This window comes from Vanellus vanellus (assembly GCF_965231255.1).
Source record: "Vanellus vanellus genome assembly, chromosome: 4".
In the NCBI taxonomy this organism is placed as follows: domain Eukaryota; kingdom Metazoa; phylum Chordata; class Aves; order Charadriiformes; family Charadriidae; genus Vanellus; species Vanellus vanellus.
The window spans coordinates 70,181,206-70,207,286 of record NC_138909.1 but is presented as its reverse complement, the minus strand read 5'-3'; the positions used below and the strand labels follow the sequence as shown (position 1 = coordinate 70,207,286).

At 37.3% G+C, this 26,081-nt stretch overlaps 1 protein-coding gene across 1 annotated transcript in view; it reads right to left on the bottom strand.

Moving 5' to 3' along the window:
* SLC30A9 (solute carrier family 30 member 9) overlaps positions 1–25,905 on the bottom strand; it is a 38,063-nt gene extending 12,158 nt beyond the window's left edge. The window contains exons 1-13 of the mRNA XM_082482038.1: positions 25,658–25,905; positions 23,776–23,952; positions 20,196–20,258; positions 15,573–15,672; positions 14,304–14,396; positions 13,854–13,936; positions 12,349–12,407; positions 11,467–11,534; positions 6,668–6,770; positions 3,803–3,858; positions 2,336–2,471; positions 1,883–1,922; positions 1,361–1,432 (exon numbers count right to left, since the gene is read on the bottom strand). Of these exons, the coding sequence (XP_082338164.1) occupies positions 1,361–1,432; positions 1,883–1,922; positions 2,336–2,471; positions 3,803–3,858; positions 6,668–6,770; positions 11,467–11,534; positions 12,349–12,407; positions 13,854–13,936; positions 14,304–14,396; positions 15,573–15,672; positions 20,196–20,258; positions 23,776–23,952; positions 25,658–25,754 (1,147 nt within the window). The 5' untranslated portion in view covers positions 25,755–25,905. The remainder of the gene's footprint in view (positions 1–1,360; positions 1,433–1,882; positions 1,923–2,335; positions 2,472–3,802; positions 3,859–6,667; positions 6,771–11,466; positions 11,535–12,348; positions 12,408–13,853; positions 13,937–14,303; positions 14,397–15,572; positions 15,673–20,195; positions 20,259–23,775; positions 23,953–25,657) is intronic.
* Positions 25,906–26,081: the final 176 nt, after the last annotated feature.

Sequence of the window (26,081 nt, the reverse complement as noted above, 5' to 3'; positions counted from 1 at the left end):
CTTAGATTTACTATATTATGCACAGTACTTAAAACTATACTAACACCAGCAACTTAAGAGAAAAGTTTCCGTAAGTATATAGGTATAAACTGAATTTTTGCATAGGCACACACTTCTGAAAGCATTCATAATACACAGAACAAGCCTTGTACCAATTATGGAAGCTTCACCAAAATGTTTGAAAAATTTAAAGGGGCATTTATCCTGAAAAATGCAAATAGTTTAATAAAAGTATTTAAGTAGCATTACTTAAATCAACAGGTTTTCACCTGATTTGTAAAATGTATTTTTTACTAGAATAGAAAACAGATCAATAACGCAAGGAGAAAGGGAAGGGTAAAACAGAATTGTTTCTATCATTATGCAAATACCACAGAATCACGGAATCATGGAATCACAGAGTTTCAGAGTTGGAAGGGACCTCTAGAGATCATCTAGCCCAACTCCCCTGCCAAAGCAGGATTGCCCAGAGCACATTACTCAGGACTGCATCCAGGCGGGTCTTGAAAATCTCCAGGGAAGGGGACTCCACAACCTCCCTGGGCAGCCTGTGCCAGTGCTCTGTCACCTGAACCGTAAAGAAGTTTTTCCGTGTATTTGAACGGAACTTCCTGTGTTCTAACTTGTGCCCATTACCCCTCATCCTGTCACTGGGAACCATTGAAAAGAGCCTGGCTCCATCCTCCTTCAACCCACCCTTTAGATACTTGTAAGCATTAATAAGGTCTCCCCTCAGCCTTCTCTTCTCCAGGCTACAGAGTCCCAGCTCTCTCAGCCTTTCCTCATAAGGCAGATGCTCCAAGCCCTTAATCATCTTAGTTGCCCTTCACTGGACTCACTCCAGCAGTTCCCTGTCCCTCTTGAACTGGGGAGCCCAAAACTGGACACAGTATTCCAGATGCGGCCTCACCAGTGCAGAGTAGAGGGGGAGAATGACCTCCTTCAACCTACTGGCCACACTCTTCCCTATGCAGCCCAGGATTCCATTGGCCTTTTTGGCAACTAGGGCACATTGCTGGGTCATGGATAATTTACTGTCTACCACAACCCCCAGATCCTTCTCCTCAGAGCTACTTCCCAGCAGGTCCGCCCCTAACCTATACTGGTGCCTAGCATTCTTCCTCCCCAGGTGCAGGACCTTGCACTTGGTTTTGTTGAAGCTCATTAGGTTCTTCTCTGCCCAGCTCTCCAGCCTGTCCAGGTCACACTGGATGGCAGCACGGCCCTCTGGGGTGTCAGCCACCCCACCCAGTTTGCTATCATCAGCAAACTTGCTGATGATATCGGTATATAGATTCTATATTGGTAAATGGATTCGGGTTTAAATAACCACATACCTTATTGCTATAACAACACATACCATATTGATAAAATGACAGACCCTTGGCTCGAGCACTCCTGCGAATTTCATTTATAGCAACAAGAAGGGTAGCTGAAACAACACCAAAGTAGTTGCTGAAAATGGTTAGCGGCAAACACACTTGTTTCCATATGGAAAAGAGGGAACCTTTCTTTATATCATAGCAACAGATCATCAAAAAAGCTCCAATTATTGATACCTTGAATAATGACAAAGCATGTTACCTTCTTTTCTATATGCATGTCTCCCATACAAATCAGAACAGTTATATTCACTGATAATTTAATACCAAAAAGACATTGTACGTTTACTTTCCAAATGATGTGTTCTTCAACTTCTTATTATATAGACACTATATATTTGATAAGAAAGTTTTCCCTTTTTTTTGTTTGTTTACAACACAAGTATTTGCAAAAGAGCTCAAAACTTTACTAAGCAAGGACCAACTATTACTGTAATTACTCACATTGTACCCGAGAGATTACAAGTACTTAAACAGAAATATTTCTTGAAACTGCGTACCTCCTTCAGATACCAACGACCCTGCTAAAATGCAGTATGCCTGTATGAAAAAAAAAAAAGGTCTCAATTATTATGTTATATGCATATTTGTACAGATCTCTTCACCATAGGCTATCCAAACACAGCGTTGCAGAACCCCATTACCCACTGCGCTGTGTAGCTGTCCCTAAACAGAAGGCAACTGACACTGTTTGAAATACGCAATATATTCCAAAATAGGAAAGGAGGACCTCTTGGGAGGTGTGAAGGGAAGATGCAGGGTTTTAAGAACAGCTCATTTTTCTACAAAATCAGTTATAGTTTAAGATTATTTTTTTCTTAAAACACATTCTCATTAAAGATGGTTTAATTGTGTTGGGATTCAAACTGACTCAGGAAGTGAATTTCAGACTGTGCCATTACTTTCTATTTAGCCACAAACATTAGATACAGTATCAAACAAGATTAGCTTACCCAGAGAAGAGATTCTATAGGATGAGGGTGGAGTAAACCTATGATCCCATGATACCAAGAAAGTCCTGCACCCATCATGAAAATGCCCACCCCACTAATCAGGGAGGCAATATAGCGCATGTTTGTGAAACCATACCTAGATGAAAAAGAAAGTGATTTAGGAAAATAAGATTCTGTATCTCTGAGAACGTGTCTACAATTTTTTTCCCATTAATAAAGTTTACATGTCTTGAATTATCATCATACGACTGGGCATCTATTTAAGACAAAGCTACAAAATACAACCTAATCCAAGGACAAAAAAGCCACCTCAAAAATGATATCCATAACGCACAAGGACATCAAGCATAGACATTTTTTCTAATTTATTTTTAAACAAGCTATTTACATAGTTGTATTAGCTCTTGTGCAGAGACTGAGGATTTTGCTACTGAAAATAACAAAACCACATGCATGTCACTTTTACACTTCATTGAAATGCTACTTCTAAATGAAAACACTAGTCTTCTAGTCAGCCAGTCTACATATTTCATAATGCTAATTCAAAGGGAATAACATCAGTGGCATTTTTAAGTAGTCCAGCCAGCTGCAAACACTCAACACTTGCAGCTTCTAAGTGCAGTGGTAAGACCTAAAGCAATATGGAAAGTGTACCTCTTCCTTTATTTTTTTTAACTTCTACTACAAATAGTACATTTCTTTAGCAACATTTAAAAACCATAGTACAAAAATTATACCAAGGAAGAAGGGCAAAAAGTGAGAGAGGGAAGAAGATACGATGACTAGACAAATTTAAGATTAAAACATTCTTCAAGTTACCTGATGCTCTAAATTAGATGTATTTCAAACTAGTGCTTTACAGTATGAATGACTTGCCCAAACACGTGAAGTGTAAAGCAGGTCAACACCAAGACACTATCATGGAAAGCACAGCTTCTAACTTTCATGAAGTTGTAAGAACTTATCAATAATATCCCTGTTACTCAGATAAAAACAAAGAGTAGTTTCAGTCAAACACATCTCCTTATGATACAAGTAGCTGCCTTGCTGAAAAACACTTTGTTGAAAATAAGAAAAGGACAGTATTTTTTATTTAAAAAAAATAAATCTTGTCATTCACATGAACAGTGTTTAAAAACAAAGTAAATCTATATATTGGAAGAGGTAGAAGAGCCCAGAATAACTTAAAGAAATAATGCAAATTAAAATAATACACATCAAAAAGCATACCACAAGAAAAAAAAAAAAAAAAAAAAGAAATATAACATGCATCAAGCCACTAAAGCTAAAACTCCTGCAGTTTGGAAAAAATATCTTTTCTTATTTTATCTATCGCAAAATCAAAAACAATGCACTCCAGAAATAATACAAAATGGCAGATTAAAAAGAACAAGGTGACATACACACAAGAACTGATCTTACTCCTATATATAATTACCAAAATCATTATTTACTCAAAAAGCTTACGGATGACTAGGGTCAGGTGTCCTTGCAGACTGACTGATGCCCAAAGCTAGCAGTGCCTATTTAGGACAAAAAGAAAAACACTTTGTTAAAAATAAAATTTAAAAAATGAGAAACATTCTGTATCAACTGGACTTGAAAGATAAAGGCAGATGCAATTTGCTGATCTGCACATCTGCTTTGTTACTGATATTTTATTAGAGCTGGAATATAATCATCAATATCTGTCACCTAAATCTACCACCCCAAAAAAATGTTAATTACACCTGTATATATAATATAGAGGTAATTAGAGTGTGGGTATATATATAATTACTGTTAATTATAATTTGAGAATTGCAACTGAAAATGAACATTATGCGGAATCACAAGTGTTGTTGCTTTGCTTCGATGTGATGGAATGAAGTTGTTCAGGGAACAAAGCTATTTAAATAAATCTCTCTTGAAGAGAAATTATACAGAGATTGGGTGATGGCATACTACATTTACAGCAACAATTTTACACTGCAGCTTCTTTCAGTAGTGAACTTTTTATTCTCCAAACTAAAGAAAATAAAATGTTGAAGGAGGAACTAAAAACCTTTTGCTATCTAAATGGCCTATTTGGGATATATTTAATCAGACATGTATTAAACTATTGATGTAGTAAGTTATAAATCTAGACCTTAATTTTGCAAAGCATGTGCTTTGTTTTAGGACTATGAATTACTGAAACACAATAACAAGTATTAAAATTCAGACACTTTAGTCTCTAGCAAGCTGCTTTGAGGTAGCTGTGTTTTTCCCAAAACCACATACTCAAATATTTGAGAAAAAACAAACAAACAAAAAAAAAAACCACCAAACAAACCACATATTTCCAGTGGAACATTTAACTTTCATGTTTAAAAATCAGAATAGCTCTTCCACATATAAGTGGTAGATAATACCCCTATCAAACTTGCTTTACCTATAAAGCAACATGCTTGGCCAACTGAAAATCACACAAAGAAATTTACAGGGAGGCAGCCTTAAAGTATTATCCATTGAGTTAGTGGAACCCTGTCTTCACTTTATAACTGGAACAGCTGAAAGATTGTGTAAAAACCATTTACAGAAAAATAGTAAACAAAATGTGAGACCTCAACTCAGTCTTTCTGGATAGAGAAGCATAATAAGTACAAGTGAAGCAAAAAGTCAGCCAAAATTATGTTAAAATGCTTTTTAAGATGTTAAATCTGCTCTAAGGTTTCATACATTCCTCAAATTTGGAGAAGCACAAGACTATTGAATTTTATGAGTCACAAACTATCCAAGGACTCCTCTTGCTTGAGCTGCAGGAGGGTTTCAGTCACTTATCTTTAAGTACTTTCTTTGTTTCCAAAGACCTGCTATATCAAAAACTGCAACAAGAAGGATTCTTTCTACAGTGGGAGAAAGGGAGATATCAAGGTCTCGTAATGTATGCCTCAAGCACAGTAAAGAAAACAGTGGAAAAAAAAAAAAAAACATCAATTTTGTCCCTGCATACTAGTATTATGTGCCAAGCTCTGAGTCTACCCCACCACCTATCACAGTAAATGTGCCAGGTGTGCTGTGTGTGATTTATTTCCTAATGTTTGTGTAATTGACTCATATTATGACCCATGTAACCTTTTTGGTGCACTTTCATCATGACAGTTATAGAGAAAATAAATTGCAAATTAAGTACGGAACAATCAATTATATGAAAAAAAAACAATAGTTGAGAAAAGAAGAACAAAAGTAATTGGGGCAGACAGTTTGAAATAATGTAGATGTATTACAAATAGTATTATATTAGCAGAAATAACAGTCCAAACACCATTCAAATAGATTTTACTTATAATTACAGGAGACTTTCTAGATTCCTTCTGCATTTATGTTTTCTAGAACAGATCATTTATTTTACTGATAGCTTATAAAACCTCTGTCAAATTACTGGCATCAATATAAAAGGATAGATAAACCAGCTAGATAAACCTGTTGAAACCACTAGTTTCGGCAAGGAAATTTGCAACAGAGTAACAACAGCTTTGCACTCAGATTGGGGAACAGTAGAAAGAGCTCCGGAGTTAACAATATTTCTAAAGAAACGTGAAGTCCTGACAAAATATGCCTTCATCTGCCCTACTGTTTGGTAAAAGTTGTATACAACAGTAACATTACTTTGTAAGGGAGAATCACTTTTGTCTCCAGGAAGCTAAAAAATATATACTTATACTACGCACACACAGACATGAGTACATATTCCTCCCACTGCACACACACAGAACCGGTGGCACTCTCGGGCAGGCTTTGTAATCTGAGAGACTGAAACCAGAAATTATTTAACAATAAAGTAAAACACAAAAACACCCTCTCCCAGATAAAGATGGTTTTTAAATAAACAGTTTCAAGACTTTTGCTTCAAAATTATTTCCATGGTCATTAAATTAAGTGCTAGCGTTTTTCCTCCTAGAATATATTACTATTAATTCTAGGAAGCATGTAAGCCATACAAAACAGTACAAAAATGATAATCGGTATTGAACAGGAAGACCACTGTAAATACTTTCAGGTGCTGCTGTGCTGTGTAATTTTTAATAAGAGTTGCGGCTAATAAATTTGGAATTTCTAGGCTTCTCTACAACACCAATGTTATCTATGAGCAAACTTTGTAAAGAAGTATTTTGCCATGTGTTCTACTCTCTTCAATAGAACACCGTTTTCATGTATCTGTTGTTTACTGTTTAGACAGTATAGGCAAACTAAAGAACACTAGTAGATTGAATTATTGCTTTCAAGTGTAATAGAACTACTCTAAGTATGCTTTCATTCCTGAAAAATTATTACAAGTGCTAACTTAAGCAGAATGGAAAAAATACTCACCTGGTTGCATGTGTCTGCTAAAGAATGTATGGCTTCTGAAAACATACTTGCAGAACCCGTGTAAACCCAAGCAAGGAGCTTAAAGAAAAAATTCAACCCATTTCTGAAAACAAAGAGAAGAAATAGGCTAAAGAACAACAGAATATTTGGTCTTTAATAATTTCAGCAAAACCACAAGTGCTGTATAATCATGCATTACCTGCCAGCAAGTGGTGAAACTAAATATCAGTTCATTAGAGACCTGTACAGGCAGATAAGGCATACACATTTTCTGCACAGTTACTGTTAAATGCCCTTTCAGCTAAACTTAATATGTAAAGATACACAATTTCTTTTTCCAAAATCGTTAACTTATAAGCAGTCCTGAGTAAGTTACACTTCCTGAAAACTACCATCACATTCACTACTAAGGACAACTAATTGCCTAGCAGTGGCAGAATGCAAGCCTTAACAATTTCCTTTCTCTTTCTTCAATCCTTTGTCTCCTATACATCCCTTTCTAATACTGGAGTGGAAGGTTCCCCACTTCAATCTCAGTTTGGGCAATTCCCAGTAGGATACAAACATAAGGCAACAGACAGGAAGATAAGGCTGTCATTAGATCACACTGTAAAAATTACCTATAGAACTTTTCCATTAAGATGTCCAGCGTGACCTGTCAAGTCTTTTTTAGGTTATGAGCTCACTGGAGTAAGCATTGTGTTACATGGCACAGAGCATGACAACTAATAGCACTAATATCAGAGCCTACATTCTCACTTCAAACATTCACTACCAGAATCACTAGGTTAATTGTTAGAATCATAAAAAAAAAAAACAGACTGGAGGATTATAACATTCTCCTCTTTAATATATTTGATTTTATCTGGTAATTTTTAAAAGTATTAAAATGAAATTACGTGTTACAAATAAGTATTAACAATATCTTGTAGTTGCATTTTTGAACAACCACATGCCAAGAAATTATATTTAAGTTAGAAGAAGCACAAGTCCAGCCCCTTGCCACACACCAAATTATACAGTTGATTAAATAACATTCATTTCCAAAGTCATCCTTAAAGAATTTCTGTGACAGTACATCCACTTCTTCAAGCAAGAGGTAGCACTGTTTTCTATGCCTCCTTCCATCCAAGGACCTGAATGTGCTGTACAATTTTTAATTTAGTCTCATTATCTCGTGAGATGGTGAAGCATCACCATAATTTATAGGTGGGAAGTAAAAAAATGCATAAGTTAGTGGATAACCCAAGAAGAAAGGAAGGCTGTTGTAACACTAAACCATAATTTAAACTCCCTGTGTTAATTACAAGTTCTTCCAACTCACAGCATAGTGCATCTTTAGCATAGAAAGAAAATGAAATAAATTACAGTGGGATTCATGAGCACAGTCTCTTGACTTTTGTATTGTTCTTCTCAATGTTGTATTAATGGAGTTGACAGCTTATCTGAAGGTACAATTCAGTTGTGTGGCCCCCACCTGTTCAGATGACACAATAGGCACTCAGCTGGTATTTTATTTCACCCCTACAAATTCCAAATTTGTGGGGGATTTGACATCCTAGAAAGCTAAGAAACCACACTAAGATTTTCAAGGTCCAGCAAAATCAATGTTAATGATGTCCAGTAAGATGGAGACATAGGATAGAAAGATGAAGAGTGCTAAATGGGAAATAATTACAAAAAAACTAGTGAGTCTACAGTACCATCAAGGCTATCTCATGTTTCCTGTCTAACTAGATGTTCACATCAACATAAGACAATAGAAAAAAGTCAGTTGGGGGCGGGGGCAGGGGGAAGGTCAGGTTTTCACTGCAAGTAAATTATGTATTGCTTTGTTTTCAAATGTAGTGGTGAATTTGTTTTTTAAAAAGCCCTATGAAAGCCTAAATTCTGTTGAAGAAATACTAAAAAGATTTTAAACAGCAGAGGGAGAATAATCCAAAACCAGCAGATTCTGAGAAGGCAGTAAAAATACTCTGAATCAGTTTGAAACAAAATTATCTTTTACATCCACCAGTTCAGAAAGTATTTTCTCTATTAATGAACTGACTGATTTAGCAACCTCATTTCTATCTGCATGGATCTGAAAGAGTAGGAAAGCTAAGTAAAGTCTGAAAAAGACTCACTGTCATGATTTGGACATCATGCCAAGAAATAACAAGAAAAAAAAACCCAAACCATTATTTATTAGGTACAATTCTCTTGCTTATTAAACCTACTACTATACAGCATTTTCTAATAAGCCTCTCTTCTGCACCTAGAAAATAAGCAATTTCATTCAACACAGCTGTTTATAACTGTATTCCAAAGTCCACATAGGAGGCATACATTCACCAACAAAGGAGGGAGGAAAATGTTGAAACTGATATGCACCTTCCTTGCTGTCGTAAGTCTTGTCAATTTTAGTATAAAGTCTAAATTTAATTGGTAACTTTAAGATGTACTGATACATGAAAAGAATCAGCCTTTCTTTGGAAAAAAAAAAAAAAAAAAACAAAAAACCACAAACCAAGGACAAAAGTACACAAATGCAAAAGTAGATCAAAACCAGTTATTCAAATCAAGGTTCTTAATTTAAATTAGAATTAAAACAAATTCAAATAAACCTATCCTGACTGAACTGAAAACTTGAAAAAAATTAAGGGGCATTAATAATTGCTTTTACATATTTATCATTCCAAATTTGTTTCAAAGGTAACCACCTCAAAACCCCAAGATGTATACGGGGAACAGGAATTATGGAGAATTGAGAAATACATATGGCAAATTGTACCACCATGCAATTGCCCACCTTTTGTACTCTACCTTACAGCATAAGATCTAAAAGATCTACAAGATCTAGACAAGTCTAGAAGAACCTGGTCTGATTTACACAACCATCCCTGTCTACCTACATAAAATATTTAGGCTTTTTAACAACAATAAAAAAATAAATGTCAAAATTTAAAAAATTCAAACTGAAAATACTCAGGTCCATTATGAATCAAGGACAAAAAACCAAAACCACTATTTAGGCTCTAGATTTGAGAACTAAACACATTTCATCACATCTATTTCCAAAGAAGCAGTAACACTGCCAACATCCTTGACCACTAGTATTTTTAAAACAATCTTATATACTGTGCAAACTTTGTATTGTTTAAAAGGTAAAGCATCAGCATGACAACGAAGTCACTTCAACAATGCCAGACTCTGAAGAACGTTTTGCTAATAACAAGCCATTCACTTTTTGATAAACAACATCGCCTTCCTGTATTTCTCTAACAGAGCTTCAAAGTTTTTCCTCACACACATGATTCTATTAACAAGATGAAGTACACCAGCACAGCTGGTCTATACCATCACACATAGATCCATAGAGAACTTCGCTTTTGATTGAACCACGTTTCATCCTCACTGGGGAAGCTTGAAGTTTGTGAAAAGCCCACCAAAACATTCCAACTGGAGAAGTTAAGACACACTGGGCTTTCTTGACCCAAAACCAGAAGCCATTAAAAATCATGATGATGTCAAGAAGATCAGGGTCATGAACAAAGAAGGCCTTGACTTAAATCTCTGAAAAGTCATCAGGTATTTGAGGGCCACAAGAGATCCTTTTAACTTTTAAACAACTTCCACAAAAAGATGATTGAGCAATGCAACAGGGTCTACAAGCTTCTGCTGGCCTGGCTGACAGGGATTGCCCTATAAAAATGCCTAATTGTCCAAAAGGCATTTATGAAGAGAGTGTAATGTTTGTAGCAATGCCCTATTTACAAAGCAGGAGGAAAGATCTCTTTTCTCTAGATCATTGTAAGAGAGTGAAGGAGGTAGAAGTGACCATACACCACCACGCCAACCCCCGCCCCCCCTTTTTTTTTTTTTGTATTAGAAACATCCATACTAGCAGTTATTATGTTTTTAAATTGGAAAGCTCTGAATAATTAAGAGTAGAATACTCAATAAAGAGGAAGGATTTCAGTCAAAAGAGCTTTGTGGTTTTTCACCCAAGCAAAAAGCACATAGTCTTTTAGGATAACTCAAAGAGTTATTTCATGCTCAAAATGTTGATTCCTGTGCCAAAAAAAGCATTTTCCCTATGTTTCTATTTTGCTCCCTTATATTGATAGTGTCTTAGCAAATAAATGCCTTTTATAAAATCAAATTTATTTTTAAAATTTCACAGGTTTTATGACAAGTAAGTCTTCGCTATCATTTCCTGAGAAACTTAACTCACTTCTGTGTATTTCATGCCACATGAAATGCCAACTTCATGCCAAATGTGTTCATTTGCTTTAAATCAGAATCATTAGCTCAGTTTTGTTTCATTCAAACTTGCAAGACATGTGAAAGCCACAAACCTCCTAAAATATCCTCTTATCAGTTAGAGGAGAAAAGAGCTGAATAGCAGCAGGAAGAGAAATGTAAATTCTTTTCTGTTGGTTATATGGAAGATTGTTCAAAACACATGAAAAGCTTCCTCTCAAGAAGGAGCAAGAAAAAAAGGAAAATCTTAAATGCCTGCCTCTCCATACCCTGCAAAATTTCAGGTTTTACTTTATTAAACTGTTTAGTCTGATCAATTTCAAAAAATTTGCTCTTCTTTGATCAGAGATATATTTTATCCCTGATCTCTATATACTGATGAATGTATTTACCTAAACTCTCCCATCACCAATGAATAAACAAATCCATTAACTTCAGTTACAGAGAGACAGGTTATCTTTAGCTTGAATACACAGACTGTTCTCATTTCCAGGATAATAAAAATAAATTGTTTCATACTTGCATAAGCAAAACATTCATTTTTTTAAACTTACATGCAAATAGCTACCATTACCACCTTCCCTGGTCCCTTGAAAAACATAGCTGCTGCACTGGAGCGTGGCTACATAAAGAAATAAGAAATTATTAAAATAAAATAACCAAATTTTGACCTCATGAAAGACCTACCATACAAATTACTAAATAAAAACTTTGCATTGCCCTGTATTGCAGAAGTGAAGCTACAGTCTTTGAAGCCCACTAATTTACTACTGAATGCTCACCCAAACTGCAGTTGGGTCTCACATATTTGTACAAATGGATGGCTATAAAAAGGATAAACAGCCAACAAAGCCTCCACCAGGGGCCACTGCAACCATAAGGACAGGAGCCAGCTGTGCAGCAGAAAGATTAAGAAATCATTCAACCATAGCAGAGTACCTGGATCTGGGGAATGGGTCCGCTTAAGCAAAGCGGAATGGCCAGTAGGGCATAGAGCAAAGTGTTAATGTTCTGGGTTGGTGTTTTGTTTTGTTGTTTTTGTTTTGTTTTGTTTTTTTTCTCCTTAATAAACCTACTTCATTTCTTTCAATTAATAATGTATTTACTATACACGTTTAGAGGCTATAGATGAAATCACAAATACAACTGCAATTTTGTTAATAAGAAAGTAATTGACAAAAAAAAACCAAAAACCCCAAACACCTTAATGGTGGATTACAGTGCCATAGTAGGAACCCATTTAAACTGGCATCGTAACATTTACCACTGTATTACAAGCAGAGATCAATGTGGTACATCACAGTCCAAACAAATCTTCCATTAGTACCCAGTTAGTTAAGCTTATGCAGCCATTTCACAACTTTTTTCCTCCAAAAGGTGTCATAGTACATGTCATGGCATTTTTCTAGACCAAAACTTTTAAGACATCATCTTACCTTAGTATTTCCAAAGAACTCTTTGTATTCCCTCAACAGCCTTTGGTTTCTAAATAGATCTGCAATACAAAATTGTTATTGTGAATCACAGAATTGTCTAGGTTGGAAGGGACCTTTAAGATCATCAAGTCCAACCATCAACCTAACACTGCCAAAACCACCACCAAACCATGTCCCTAAGCACCATGTCTACCAGTCTCTTAAACACCTCTTACTAGTAACCAGTAGTTTCAGGAATTGAAGTCTTTTTATGCAGCAGCCAACTTCTGGTAAGAGCTACACGGTCTATCTTTCTTTGTGAGAAATACCTCTCCTGGTATTGTTAAACACATATTGTTATATACTCATGCAAACGCCAAATACAATCTGTTAGGATCCTATACATTGTTGCCACGTCTACCAATAAAGGATGATACACAGAGAGAAAAAAATCAAAACACACTGCACCAAATCCAGGCATTCTACTGCCCCCCTCCCACCCCTTAACCAAAAAGGAGAAGGGGGAAGGATGTTTCAAAGCAAGCCTCTTAACATCAGTATTTTTCCATCCACTAATGATGTTCAGTAACTTCAAAATAAGCATCAGTATACTACAGTACGTAGAAGCTGTAGGGATAGATTCTCCCCTACAAAGTTATACAAAATAAATTGTGCACAATAATTTAAATAGATTAAAACACCCAGTGGAGTACAAGGATAGTCTGTAAAAAAGAGGAGCCACCGCTTCAAGTATACAATGTTTCAGTATGCGATGATGACTTCGCATTTTTTTAATCTAATTTTTTGGATTAGATCCAAGAATTATTTTGCTGTTCACTAAAAATTTTGAAGTTACTGACTGCACTCTCAGTACAAACAGGTACAAGTGCCCGCAGCTCTAGCCTTTTTACTAGGAGGGTGTTCCACGGGCACAACTGTTTCAAAAAAAAAAAAAAAAAAAAAAAAAAAAAAAAACAACCTAATTTTAAGGTGCATAACTGGAATAAGTTCCTTGAAGCAATATTGCCTCTCCTGTGATTTTAACTGACTAGACAGAACAAAATCCATTACAAATTACTGATTGGAATGTGTCTGTTATTGATAATACCAGCAAGGATGACAACAATAATTCCACCACTTCTGAAGCACAAAGGTAAACTGAATTCATTTCAGATGAAAAATAAATGAGTAATGGTATGGTATCAAGATCTGGGTTGGTTTTATGTCTTTTCAAAATTCTCAATAAAAAAAAAATCCAAAACCATTGAAAATGTTAATTATAATCTAAAAATTGAAAGCCCTCCAATAAAAAATTACTATAGATATCAACTGAATGTATATTCTTGCCATATCACATAGATGATAAATGGTAAGATAGTAACAGACTGTATCTGCATAGATTACTTATCAGTAATTGCTAATTCCAAATTTGGATGTTCTCAATGAAATAACACACTATCTAGTGGATTTCTAACAATCATATTTTGTTGTTTACATTTGAAGTTACTTGAGAACTCTGTACTCACTTTCTCTGTACTTGATCTCTGCCTCTTTACGTCGTTTTCTTTCTCTAGCAAGAGCCTCTGGACTACCCCAAACTTCAAGAGACCTGCACAGAGTAGAAGTAACTCAGCAATGGTTCTATTTATGCAACTTCTTTTCAGTTTGACATTACAATTGCCTTTCCTAAAAGCAGAGCATCACATCATTCATTCTGGTAAGAAGCCACACAGACTACTTTACAAAATAAAAAGCTGGGCAAGAGGGGGCTGAGGACAAGCATTTCAAACTTTGGACACATGAAACATACCCTCCAATCTTATATACACCATGTAATTATTACAATAATAAGGATATAAAATGGAAAACACTACTGCCCTTTCACATTGTAAACCTGACTTTTAAAAGTTTTCTCTCTCTCTCATATAATCCATTTTAAATGATCCAAACATTTTCCTTCATAAAAAAGTTCTTACTTTGCCTCTACATCCGATCTCAGGTACACAGTGAAAGTCTCAGTGTCATCGTGGGGGCTTCGTCGCTTAATTTTCCTTAGCTGGTCTAAATCACTAAGGAAAGTGGAAAACAGTTTAGTGCAAGAAAAGGTTCATATTATTCTAATTTTACTGTTATGTCTGGGTGATCTTTCACAATTCCGCTATTACTAATTTGCAGTACAAAAAAAGTTGTTTACTTGAGCCAAACAGAACAGATCTCTAAGATGCTATTGAAAATCACTGCGTTTTCCACACTCAGAAGTGCAAATCATGTCCTCACACTACTAAATACTATACACAGAAAACAAAGTAATAAAACATTGAATAATAAAACATCCAATGAATGATCTGCATGCAGTTGATAATGTCCACAAGTGCTAAACAAGAGTGTTCACGCCTTAACATCTCTAAATGGATAACAGAAGTCACATGACATGAAAAGTTAAGAAATCTAACCTCAAAACCTACATACCCAGCACAAGCTGCAAAAGGTTGGAGATAACAAAACTACTTGGGGGAATAGATAAATTTCCTGTGCTGAGCTACACATTAGGGCATCTACATGGAGAAGTATCAGGGATTTTTTTTTTTTTTTTTTCCTAAATACACAGAACATTTCCTTTTTAACCCCTCCAATTATCTAGCCCTTTTTTGTTTTTTTGTTTTTTTTTGTTTGTTTGTTTGTTTTTTTTTCCCCTTTTGGTCAATCCAGCAAAACCTTAGCGAGATATTTCACTGCACAACAAGACAGTTATGATAAAAATATGGCAGAGGACTAAGCATAGTTTGTCACTGGATTATTACCACAGATCAAGTCTGGTGACTTACAATGTGTAAAAACTGGGGAGGAACAGTGACAGCATTAAAAGTTACAAACAAAGCTGCCTAAGCCTTGGGGTCACACACAAAACATGCATGAAATCTGACAGACACCTCAACTATAGAGATATTCAGTAAGACCTGCTGGCAGGCATGACACACAGTAAAAGTCCCGCCAAGCAGCTTTATGGTCATATAAGTACAAATAAATTACGTTTAAGAAGCCGCTATGGAAACATGCAAACTAAGCGCAAGTAATCCACTGTAATACTAAGTAAACAAGAACTAACTTCGGCCACTTATGACTATGTATACCACAAATGCATTTAGAAAACATTGCTGTGCAAAATCACTCTACAATCACAATTACTTTTGAAGCACATACGAACAAATATTCACAATTTACATTTCAACTCAAACCCATCATACCTGGATTTAAGACAGAACTCATTTATTGCTCTGACTCCAGTGATGAAGTTGTTCTGTGTGTATTTTGGTCCATACTCTCTTTTTTTAAGGACTGCTTTCACTTAAAAACAGAAACAGATAAGCAAGTCACTCAGCAGAAGCTTTAAAAGGTAATTCAATCCAGTGTCGTATCATCACAGAATCACTGAATGGTCAGGGTTGGAAGGGACCTCTGGAGATCATCTAGTCCAACGCCTGATACCTCTAAATGGAGCTCTGAAAAACAATACTTGTGACATAGAAAAACTTACAGTGAAGAGACAGGAATGTTCTTCACTGTGGAAATGAGTAAGAGTAGAATTATTTACTTCCAAATGTGCTACTTGCTAAGATGTAATTCAGGGCTCTCACACATCCTACACACTTACCTGCCAGTCAGCTACCTGTCCAACTTTGATGGTGCTTAGCTAAGATAGCATTCAAATATGGCAAACCCTTGCTCTGGCAATTAAAATGGCAACATAGAGCTCCATTTCTTTTTTTCTAACACTTAATGAATTCCACCTTCTTCAGATAAGATTTTTGACCTTTGCAGACCATACAGAGAACTGGGACAGACTATATACATTGTTATTGATAGTCATTACTTTCACATGTAATACTGGGCATTTATAACAGTTAAAAATATAGGTTGTTTATTTATAATGCTTTTTGTGTCTAGGAGATGTACCCTTATCACATCAGATTTTCACACATAAGGAAAAGAATATCACACCTATTCAGAAAAGATAAATGGATTTTTAAATTTATGCCATTATCTCCTGCTTGTCTATATATATGTAACTTCATCTTATTTTCAAATGTCCGTCCCTATACACTCACTTCTGTTAAAAATGTCATGCGCACTGGAAGAAGAGTTACGACTGCTGAAGCATATAACATTAAAGAATACAACTGAAAACAAAAAGCTCAAATTCTGCAGGCAAGACTTATGAACACACATAAACTCCCCATGTATCACAGGACTGATACAATTTCTATAGTTAGTCCAGAACTTCTCCTTAATCACGTAATACTTACAGAAAGATACTGCATATAAAGACTGAGAAAAATTTTCCCAGAGTTCTATATTGCCTTAGAAAGAAAATATTGGCTCACTGTTAAACAGGAGAGGTGAACCGGGCACGAACAACACTGAAAAGGCAGAGGTTCTCAACACATCCTTCACCTCTGTCTTTACCAGCACTGTTGGGCCCCAGGCCTTCAGAACAACAGTCCAGGTTGATACAAACACAGACCGACCGTCAGTGAAGGAAGAGTCAGTACCCGAACTATTACAGGAGCCTGACCCCTACAAATCGATGGGCCCTGACAATATCTACCTGAGGGTGTTAAGAGAGCCACCTGACATCATTGCAAGGCTGCTCTCCATAACCTTGACATGGAGATCAGGGGACACCCTAGAAGACTAATGTCACCCCCATCTACAAAAAGGGCATAAAGGAGGATCCAGGAAATTACAGGCCCATCAGTCTTACTTCAGTCCCTGGGAAAGTTAGGGAACGAATCCTCCTGGGGACTTTCAAGTCAAATGAAGCACGTGATTGGGAAAAGCCAGCACGGATTCACCAAGGGCAAATCGTGCTTGACAAACCTGATCACCTGCTACAACGAAGTAACCTGCTTGGATGATGTGGGACGAGCGGTGGACATTGTCTACCTGGATTTCTCCATGGCTTTTGACACCGTTCCCCAGTCTTCTCCTAGAGAAACTGATGTGTTATGGTCTAGGCAAGTGGTCTGTGCAGTGGGTGGGGGATTGGCCAACAGGCCACACCCAGAGGGTGGCGGTAAATAGCTCTCTTTCAAACTGGAAACCTGTCACAAGTGGGGTCCCCCAGGGATTGATACTGAGCCCAACGCTGTTTAATATCTTTGTAAATGATCTGGATCATGGGATCAAGTGTACCATAACAAAATCTGCCAATGATACCAAACTGAGTGGGGAAGTGGACACTTTGGAAGAGAGAGACACCCTGAAGTAAGACCTGAACAGGCTGGAAGAGTGAGCTAACAAGAACCTTATGAAGCTCAAAGACAAGCGTAAAGTCTTGCACCTGCGAAAAACATAATCCAGGAGTGCAGCACAGACTGGGATCTACCTGGCTGCGGAGCAGCTCTGTGGAAAGGGACCTGGGGGTCCTGGTGGACAAGCAGCTCAATATGAGTGAGCAGTGTGCTGCTGTGGCAAAGAAAGCCAACAGGATGCTGGGTCGCATCAACAAGGGCATTACCAGCAGAGACAAGGTAGTCATTATCCTACTCTGTTCAGCGCTTGTCAGGTCACACTTGGAACACCATGTTCACTTTTGGTTCCCGCTATACAAAAAAGATGTGGACAAGCTGAAGAGAGTCCAGAGAAGGACAGGAAAGATGATCAAAGAATGGAGAAGCCTGCCAGATGATGAAAGGCTGAGACAACTGGGTTTGTTGAGTCTTGAGAAAAGAAGGCTTAAGGCAAACCTTATCACCATGTTCCAGTATTTAAAGGGTGGCTACAAAGAACATGGAGACTCCCTTTTTACAAAGGGTCACAGGGAAAAGACAAGGGGCAATAGGTACAAGTTAGTCCTGGGGAGATTCCAATTAGACACAAGAGGAAAATTATTCACAATGAGAACAATCAGTCATTGGAATAATCTCCCTAGGGAAGTGGTGGATTCCCAACACCGGGCACTTTTAAGATTCAGCTGGACAGGCGGCTGGGCCATCTTGTCTAGACTGTGCTTTTGCCAAGAAAGATTGGACCAGATGATCCTTGAGGTCTCTTCCACCCTGGTATTCTATTATTATTTCTGAGTTTTGAAAGCTTAAAGGCAAAACATATTGCTTGACACTCAACAAGCCACTAACACTACAGATATCAATATTTACCATAATAATCTGATTTCTGTCATCCAGTTTGAATTTCAGCAATTGTTTTAAGTACTTGAATAATCACATTCATCCTACAACGGTCCTGAGTGAAGGTGATAAACTAGAGATTTCCTAAAACAGGCCATAATTTACTACGGCTGGAAGAGGATGAGCATTTTTAAACAAGAAGAATGCTTCCCATCTTTTCTTATTTAAAACGGATCTATATCCAAATTGTATTAATATCAGTAAAAAATAACTTGTGGATTTATCAAACACTTACTATTACTAATCCATCTTTCAGAAACACAGGTAAATTTCACTAAAAGAAAATACTATAGCCAATTGTAAATTGCAGCGTATCTCAACAATCCTATCCCTAGTTCAAATAACTGCATAAATTTGTTGATAAATGTGGAGGGAAAGAAAAATTAATTTGGTATTTCCAAGAGAAGGACAAAGCTCAATAAAAGATGATGTAAATAAAACACTTCAAATGGATCACTAATTTTAAAAATGTGTGCTTTTAAAGATGTTATTGTCTTAGTAATACTTGGATCAATACGTTTCTAGTCACAGCAGCATCTGAAGACTAGAATTCCACTGTCTAGAAACTATCAAAATCTTTAACATAAACATTCTTGTTTGCGTGTCTATAATCAACAAAGGCAAAACTCTCTTCTCACTGAAAGATGTATTTATTTTTTTTTTACAATTATTTCACAGTCTATCTAATTTCTCCTGTCTACCTTGTATGTTCCCCCTGCATGCGTAACACTAAGTGACAACAGACCCAAAAATTAACATAAAGGATGTAGACAAAAGTGTATGGAAAATATACATAGACACAGATCTCACCTTGTTACTGACAATACATGATTTGATGTTTCTTTAAGGTTACAGAAAGACAGGAAGGCATTTTGATACAGTTTATAGCCTGAGTCACTCTTACTCCAGAGTTGGGGGGTTTTTTTGATGGAGTTTAAAGAGAAATGGCAATTTCTATTTTGATAAAGTTCTTCCCCATACATAGAAGGCTAGGAGTGATCAAAAGCACAGGATTTTTTAATAGTGTAATTCTCACAATAACAAAATAAAAACTATCAGAGTGAAGATGGAGTGAAATCAAGTCATGATAAACTAAAAACATGAAAGAACGTTTTGCTCTTATTTTATCCACTTATATTGTTTAAAAACCTAAAAGACAAAAGCATGTGTTTACTACGGGCATAAATGGGAACATTACAGGACTCTGATTAGGCAGTTCATATGGTCAAAATATATTTAGAAGCAACACTGATTAGATTAACTCAGCAACAAGAAGGAGCAGAGGAAGACTTAGAACAAGGAACAGGGGAAGATCAAGTATTCAGCTTAGCCACATTAAGCCTGAGACGGAGAATGGGCGTGCCTAAAAACACACAAGGAGGACAGACTGTAGTAACAGATGAGAAAACAAATTAGTCTTTTCCTGACAAACTCACCAGCTTAAATGAAACAAAAACAGACACAGAGTGAGTAATCAGAAGGAATACCTCTATATTTGATTTTTCGGGAGTCATTTCCAAACAACTGGGTACGAAATAAAGCTGACATACAAGTGTGTTTTAAAATGTTATTCACAGAACTTGTTACACAATTGAAGAGGAACCACAGTTTCCTTACACACATCTTTTTTGACTACTAGCAGACAGCAGTAAAGTTTCAATACAGGAAGTATTTCTTTACCTTTTACTTGGATTGGCTCTTTAAGAAAAGACTGCTTTTGACCTGCATTGCTCGTATCTTGTCCTGTAAAATAAAAATAAAGCTCACTGTAAATATGTAAGTATCTACTTTTGTTTTAAGTAACGAGTCTGGTTGATTTAACAAAACAAGAATATATCTTAATATTGCTTTCCATCCTGACAATTAAAACACATTTTTGTCAGATTGCCAGGATTTAAAACTCTCAATGGACAGAAATAGTAAAGAAAAGAGTAACAAAATAAGACATTTAATAAAGCATTGGCCAGTAAAGTCTAAGCAGCTTGCAGGAGAGTACCAACTCACAGCACACTTCATAAAGCATCCTGAATTTTTAAAAGATATTTTTAAAATGTACTTATAGTTTGGGGCCAGTTTTATGCAGAAGTTTAGATTAGTAAACATAATGAGTTCTACATAGTTTACGGTTGCTGATTACCCGAGTCGCATAGAGCTTTCAAGCTGAAATTCAATTTTAAGGGACTAAAGCTTTTTCCCTTACAAAAACTAGCTCCTTAAAATACAGAGTATTTAAACTAAAATCCACAACTCTTGTGGCACAAGCTGGAGCTCAAATGAAAGCAAAGTATTTTAGCACGTTTTCAAATTTGAGGATACGACTCAATAAAAAGCCAATAAAACATAATTTACAGTCCTGTTCAGTGAATCTTCATATTTGAAAGATAATACATTCCAGTAATTTCAGTAAGATTTCTACTTAGAAATCAGAAGTACTACTTAAAAATACAAACAAGTATTGCATCCTTATCTTGTATATCTTGACATAGCTTTCAGAACAAAAACCTTATGATTCCGACACATTGAACCAACATACCTGCTCTTTTGTGCCCTAACACTAACATTGGAGGTTTGCCACACATCCACAGTCATTAACAGAATTAAAACCAACCTTATTGAAAGTGATAGATTTTAAAAACAATTGAAGATTTTTCAGGCAGGTTTGTGTTAATTAATGAGATACTCCTAGCTTAACATGCTACTGAAATTACTCAAGAGGTCAGATATTCTTGAAGCTTGACCTACATAACTATCTTTCCATCAGGCAATTAGTTATTGGCCTAACAGCAACTGAGGACTAAGGCTAATAACAATCCAGGTATACTTTCTTGGAAAACAACAGTTACAAATTTATGAAATTGATCTTATTACACAACAAGTAAGGCTGGACCATAACTAACTAGCATTCCTAAACCAGTCATCCCTATTGGTTATTGTTTGACTTGAAAACAAAAGCAAAAAAACCTTTGCTGTCCCTTTCCTTTCTCTTCTTACCTGGTTTAAAACAGCAGGCAGCCAATCTATCAATACACATGATCAAAAACTTCAGCTAAGATTGATTAGCAAGAACTGAGTAGTAGCTTCTTTTCAGAAACTCTGTGTGCAACCATTTATGTCACTAAAAGAAATACCACCAAAACTATTTAGCAAGAGATTGGGTCATAAGATTTCAGAGGGGAAAAAAGAGGCACAAAAATATCAAGATTTATATCAATGCACAGAGACCACACCAGGTACCCTCTTAAAGTTTACTGCCTCAGCCTAGAGATCAGACAAAACCACAGTGCATCAGTGAGGGAAAAAAAAAAAAATATGGAATACTTCAATTCACAACTAATGTTTTCCAGAGAAGTAGAGGTTGCTGTGATAGAACTTTCAAGATGAGTACATTAATATTTTCAGTATCACATTAACAGGAAAAGTATTTCCCAAGTTTACTGATAAAGAAACAGAGGTCCAAAAGAGACCCATTATTTGCTAAATATTAAAGTTACTGGAAAACTATGGGAATCTTTACAAGTAGTACATTTCCTTTTCAGAATTCTATCAAAATGTGTTTTTTAAATAAACAATAGTAATATGTCCATAATGCATAAGAACATTCTATCCACCAGGCTCCAGAAAACACCCCCTATATGAAGCGTGCATATAATAATATGCATTCCAAAATAAACGTCAAAGCGATTGTTCACCTATGCACAGTATGTCTAGGCTGCAGTTTCATATATATTCACGTATGTCAGCCCCCTACTCTCAACAAAAGGTACGTCTCTCACAGTCCCCATGTGGCACAGTTCCACTCAAGGCTTACTATGACTCAAGGCCACCCACGCTGCCACAAAGGGCAGCATCTCTCCTCCAGCCATTTCAGAGACAGTGAGCAGATCAGCTTACTGATCTATCTGAACCCTAGCTCTGCAAAACAAGAAAGCAATTTATTTTTCACAAAACAGGCCTAAATGTCATTAATACCAGCACAAGAGAGGGAGTAATCAGACAGGGGTGGGAAAAGGTAGAAACACCCCTTCTGATGACAATCAACAATTATATAAACTTAAGGCAATCAAAAAAGCAATAGAGCTAAACTACCCTCACGTGTCTGATTTTTAACACCAGTAACTGCACATTAAGAATCCAGAAAATACCAAAAACAACTGGCTCTACAGTCTTTCAATATATTCAGGCAGGCATTCCTCTGCAAGAATCTTGCCCTCTAGCAACCATCTTCAGCTCAAGACTCTCCAAGAAATACAAACAGTCATAACTATTATCCTCTTCTAAAATCCAATCACAGACTTAAGAAACAATATCTAATCATTACACTTAGAACAACATTTAAGATCCACTTTTGTACTTTCAAACATCAGAAAAGTAATACTCTTAGCTGGCTATGGTTACTAGCTTTTAAAGGCTGCTGCAAGCCTCAGGAATTTATAAGTTACTGAAGAAAGAATGAATACCTGCTAGCCTGACAATGAATAGAAGAAAATTTTCTTTAGTACACCACTTAGTTTTACACAAAAGCACACAGAAAGAGAGCTTTCATTTTAAAAAGCATTTGTTGACTCTTAAGCACAGTAGTCTTCCAAACATACATCTGTGAAGTTCTACCCTTAATAAGCAGAAAAAAGAGAGGATGCTACAATGGAGCAAGGACAAGACAGTTCAGAATTTCACAAGCACCTAACTAGCACGAGATTGACAATTAAATTGAACAGCAAGGAGGGTCAGGTTATCTCCATTGTATCAAGTGTTTAATGTGAATGCTGCAGTTCTGACAACTGTCAGATTAGAACGTTCTAGCAGATGAAACAGCTCAACCTTCTTTACCAGTCATCTATAGCCTGACCTGGAGAAGTCGCAGTGTTCAGTATTCACACTCATTCAATCACTAGTTCATTTCACACAACAAACCTGAAATACTACAAAAAGAATTCAAGTAAGCAAGCAAAGTGGTAGAAGACAAGTAACACATCCCAGTTCTTATCCCTTAAATTACCTAATCCTTCTGACATCCACATTTTATCATCACCACTTTACATCTGATTGATCTTAAATACTTTAAATACTGGAATGACAAAGAAATCTCAGCATTCCTTCCAGATTATGCATTTGAAATTTATATATAGATGTACACAAGCAACAAAAACTAAGAATTCTGCAACCATAATATCAAACAATTGGGAAAAAAGAAGTTATCAATTCTTAAACACATAAAGTTTCTACATTTATAAAAATACTTTTTATTTTAGCTTAGTACTACCTGTTCCAACTTTATGCAGGGTTTCTTGAGGGGTTGATCCATTTGTGTCTTCTGATCCAAGATCTTTTTTCTGACCATTAGAGGTATAAACTCTCACTTGACTCATCAACTGCACAGGCAGACGACTGCATGGTATAAAATAAGACAGACTCCCACTTTTCATTGAAGCTTGCCATCCTAAGAGAGGGAGAAAAAAAAAGTTGTTTCAGGCCACCACTTTGGAATGAAAAAGAAGGGAAAGTGGACCAGCTATACCAGCAGAAGTTATGGAAAATTAGCTTTTAGGTACTTATTTGTGCTTGTTTTACCCGTGTTTAGGAATTAAAAAATGGGAGTACACAGCATGCTTTTGTTGCCTCCCTTTAAACATTAATTTTTAAACAACATTCTAACATTAGGGTTTTTCCCCCATACAATCAGTATACACCTTTTCCAAAGACCTCTAAATGATCTTGAGGGCGGGCAAAAGAAAAAAAAAAATACAAATCTCTTTGATAAGACTGGCTAACTGATGCATTAAGTCCCATGCTAATCACACTGCCTCAAAATCTTTAAAAAAACAAGTATCGATAAAAGAATAAATACAGACCAGTACAAAACTATTAGCTGGTGTTGCCGTTTCACTTCACTTCACTTCATGTACACTCTGTACAAACCACAGCTTACTAATCAAGAAAAATTGAACTGGATGCATTACACATTAAGAGCAACTTGCTACAGAAATTATGTTGAAAAGTTGAAATTATATAAAACTTTATACAGAAGAAACTTAAAGTTTACAACACTTACAACAGACAAATTACAAGATAAATATGTAAAAAAGCCTACCGAGAAATTACCCTGAGTAAGCAATCTTCAATTTCAAAAGACTAGCCAGAAGTAAAGTTGCATGCAGTACAGTCTAACCTGTAGTAGCAACCAGTTTCTTTTAGGCAGCACAAACACTTTTGTACAGAATATATTGTAATTCCTCCAACCACAAATGCAACAGGCAAACTGGCTGCTTTGGAAAGCACCCATTAAAAGAATAAATAATTTTTTTAATATATATAATTAAGCAGTGCCGGTAAATCAAGTCATACAAAGTATGACTAGACATATATGAATGATGCAACTCCCAACAAAATTATATTTTATAAAACTGTTTATTCCACAGAAGTCTCAACAGCTTTCCTTTCATTTCAGCCCTCTATGGGGCTGAAGCACCTGGATGCCTGCACACACTGATCCGAACCTCAGAGGAGTACAATTTCACCTAAAAAAGTCAGATAAGTTCTAACTCACTATTAGTTGTTGCTAATGTGACTAGAGCCCAGAAAAACCAACTCGACACAGCTCAGGGAACGTCCTGACTATGACTCACAAGAGACGACAATAAATACACAGCACAAGACGAGCAGTGACGTTTCCTGAGCTTTGGTGACACGGGAGCAGGTGAAACAGGGAAACTTAAATCAGCATATTTAGAGAATGTTTTTCCTACTAATCCATACACACACGCACACAAACATTAAAGAAAGAGGTATTCGCGGCAATTCAACCATCAGCGATTACATGTTGAGGGACAAAACCGGTCAGAATTCCAATTTCACGGGATCAGTGGCCTAAAGGCAAAGCCCGGGCCCACCGCTCAGACCAAAGCAAACCCTCCGAAACGCTTAATTTTCTATAATTACTGCAAACTTCCAGCCCCGCCACGGGCATGACGTATCAGTTTTACGTAAGAGCGGGGCTGACAGGGCCGGAGGCCCCCGCAGGGCGCTTGAAAACACCCTGGGTGAGGCGCTCCGCTTTCCCCCACGCCAGCACACAGCTGCCATACAGCTCCCTACCAGTCTCGACCGGGGGGGGGTCCCGGCGGGCCGGGCCCTGAGGGACTCACCGTGGCAGGCGCGGGGGAGCGGCGCCGCCTGGCACCGCAGGTACAGGCGGTAGAGTCCGCGGCAGCCCCGCCGCTGAGCGGCCAGGGCCGGCATCATGGCGGCGACGCCAGGCGGAGGCCGCCCGCTCTCCGCCGTACGCCAGCGGCCGGCGAGCGGGCGGCGATTCGCATGGGAAAAAGCCGGCGAGCGGGCGGCCCGGGCTGGCCCCGGTGGGCAGCGGTAGCCGGGAGGCCGGCGGAGGGGCGGCGCCGCGGGAACCCGGATGTGCGGAGGGAACGGCGGGGTCGGCGCAGGCGCCCCACACACACACACACACCCACCCCCTCCCGCCGCGCCTGCGCGGAGCTGCGCGCTGCGCCTCGGGACACCGCCTCACCTCAGCGCCTCGGCTCACCTCAGCTGGGTGACAGCAGTACGGCACGT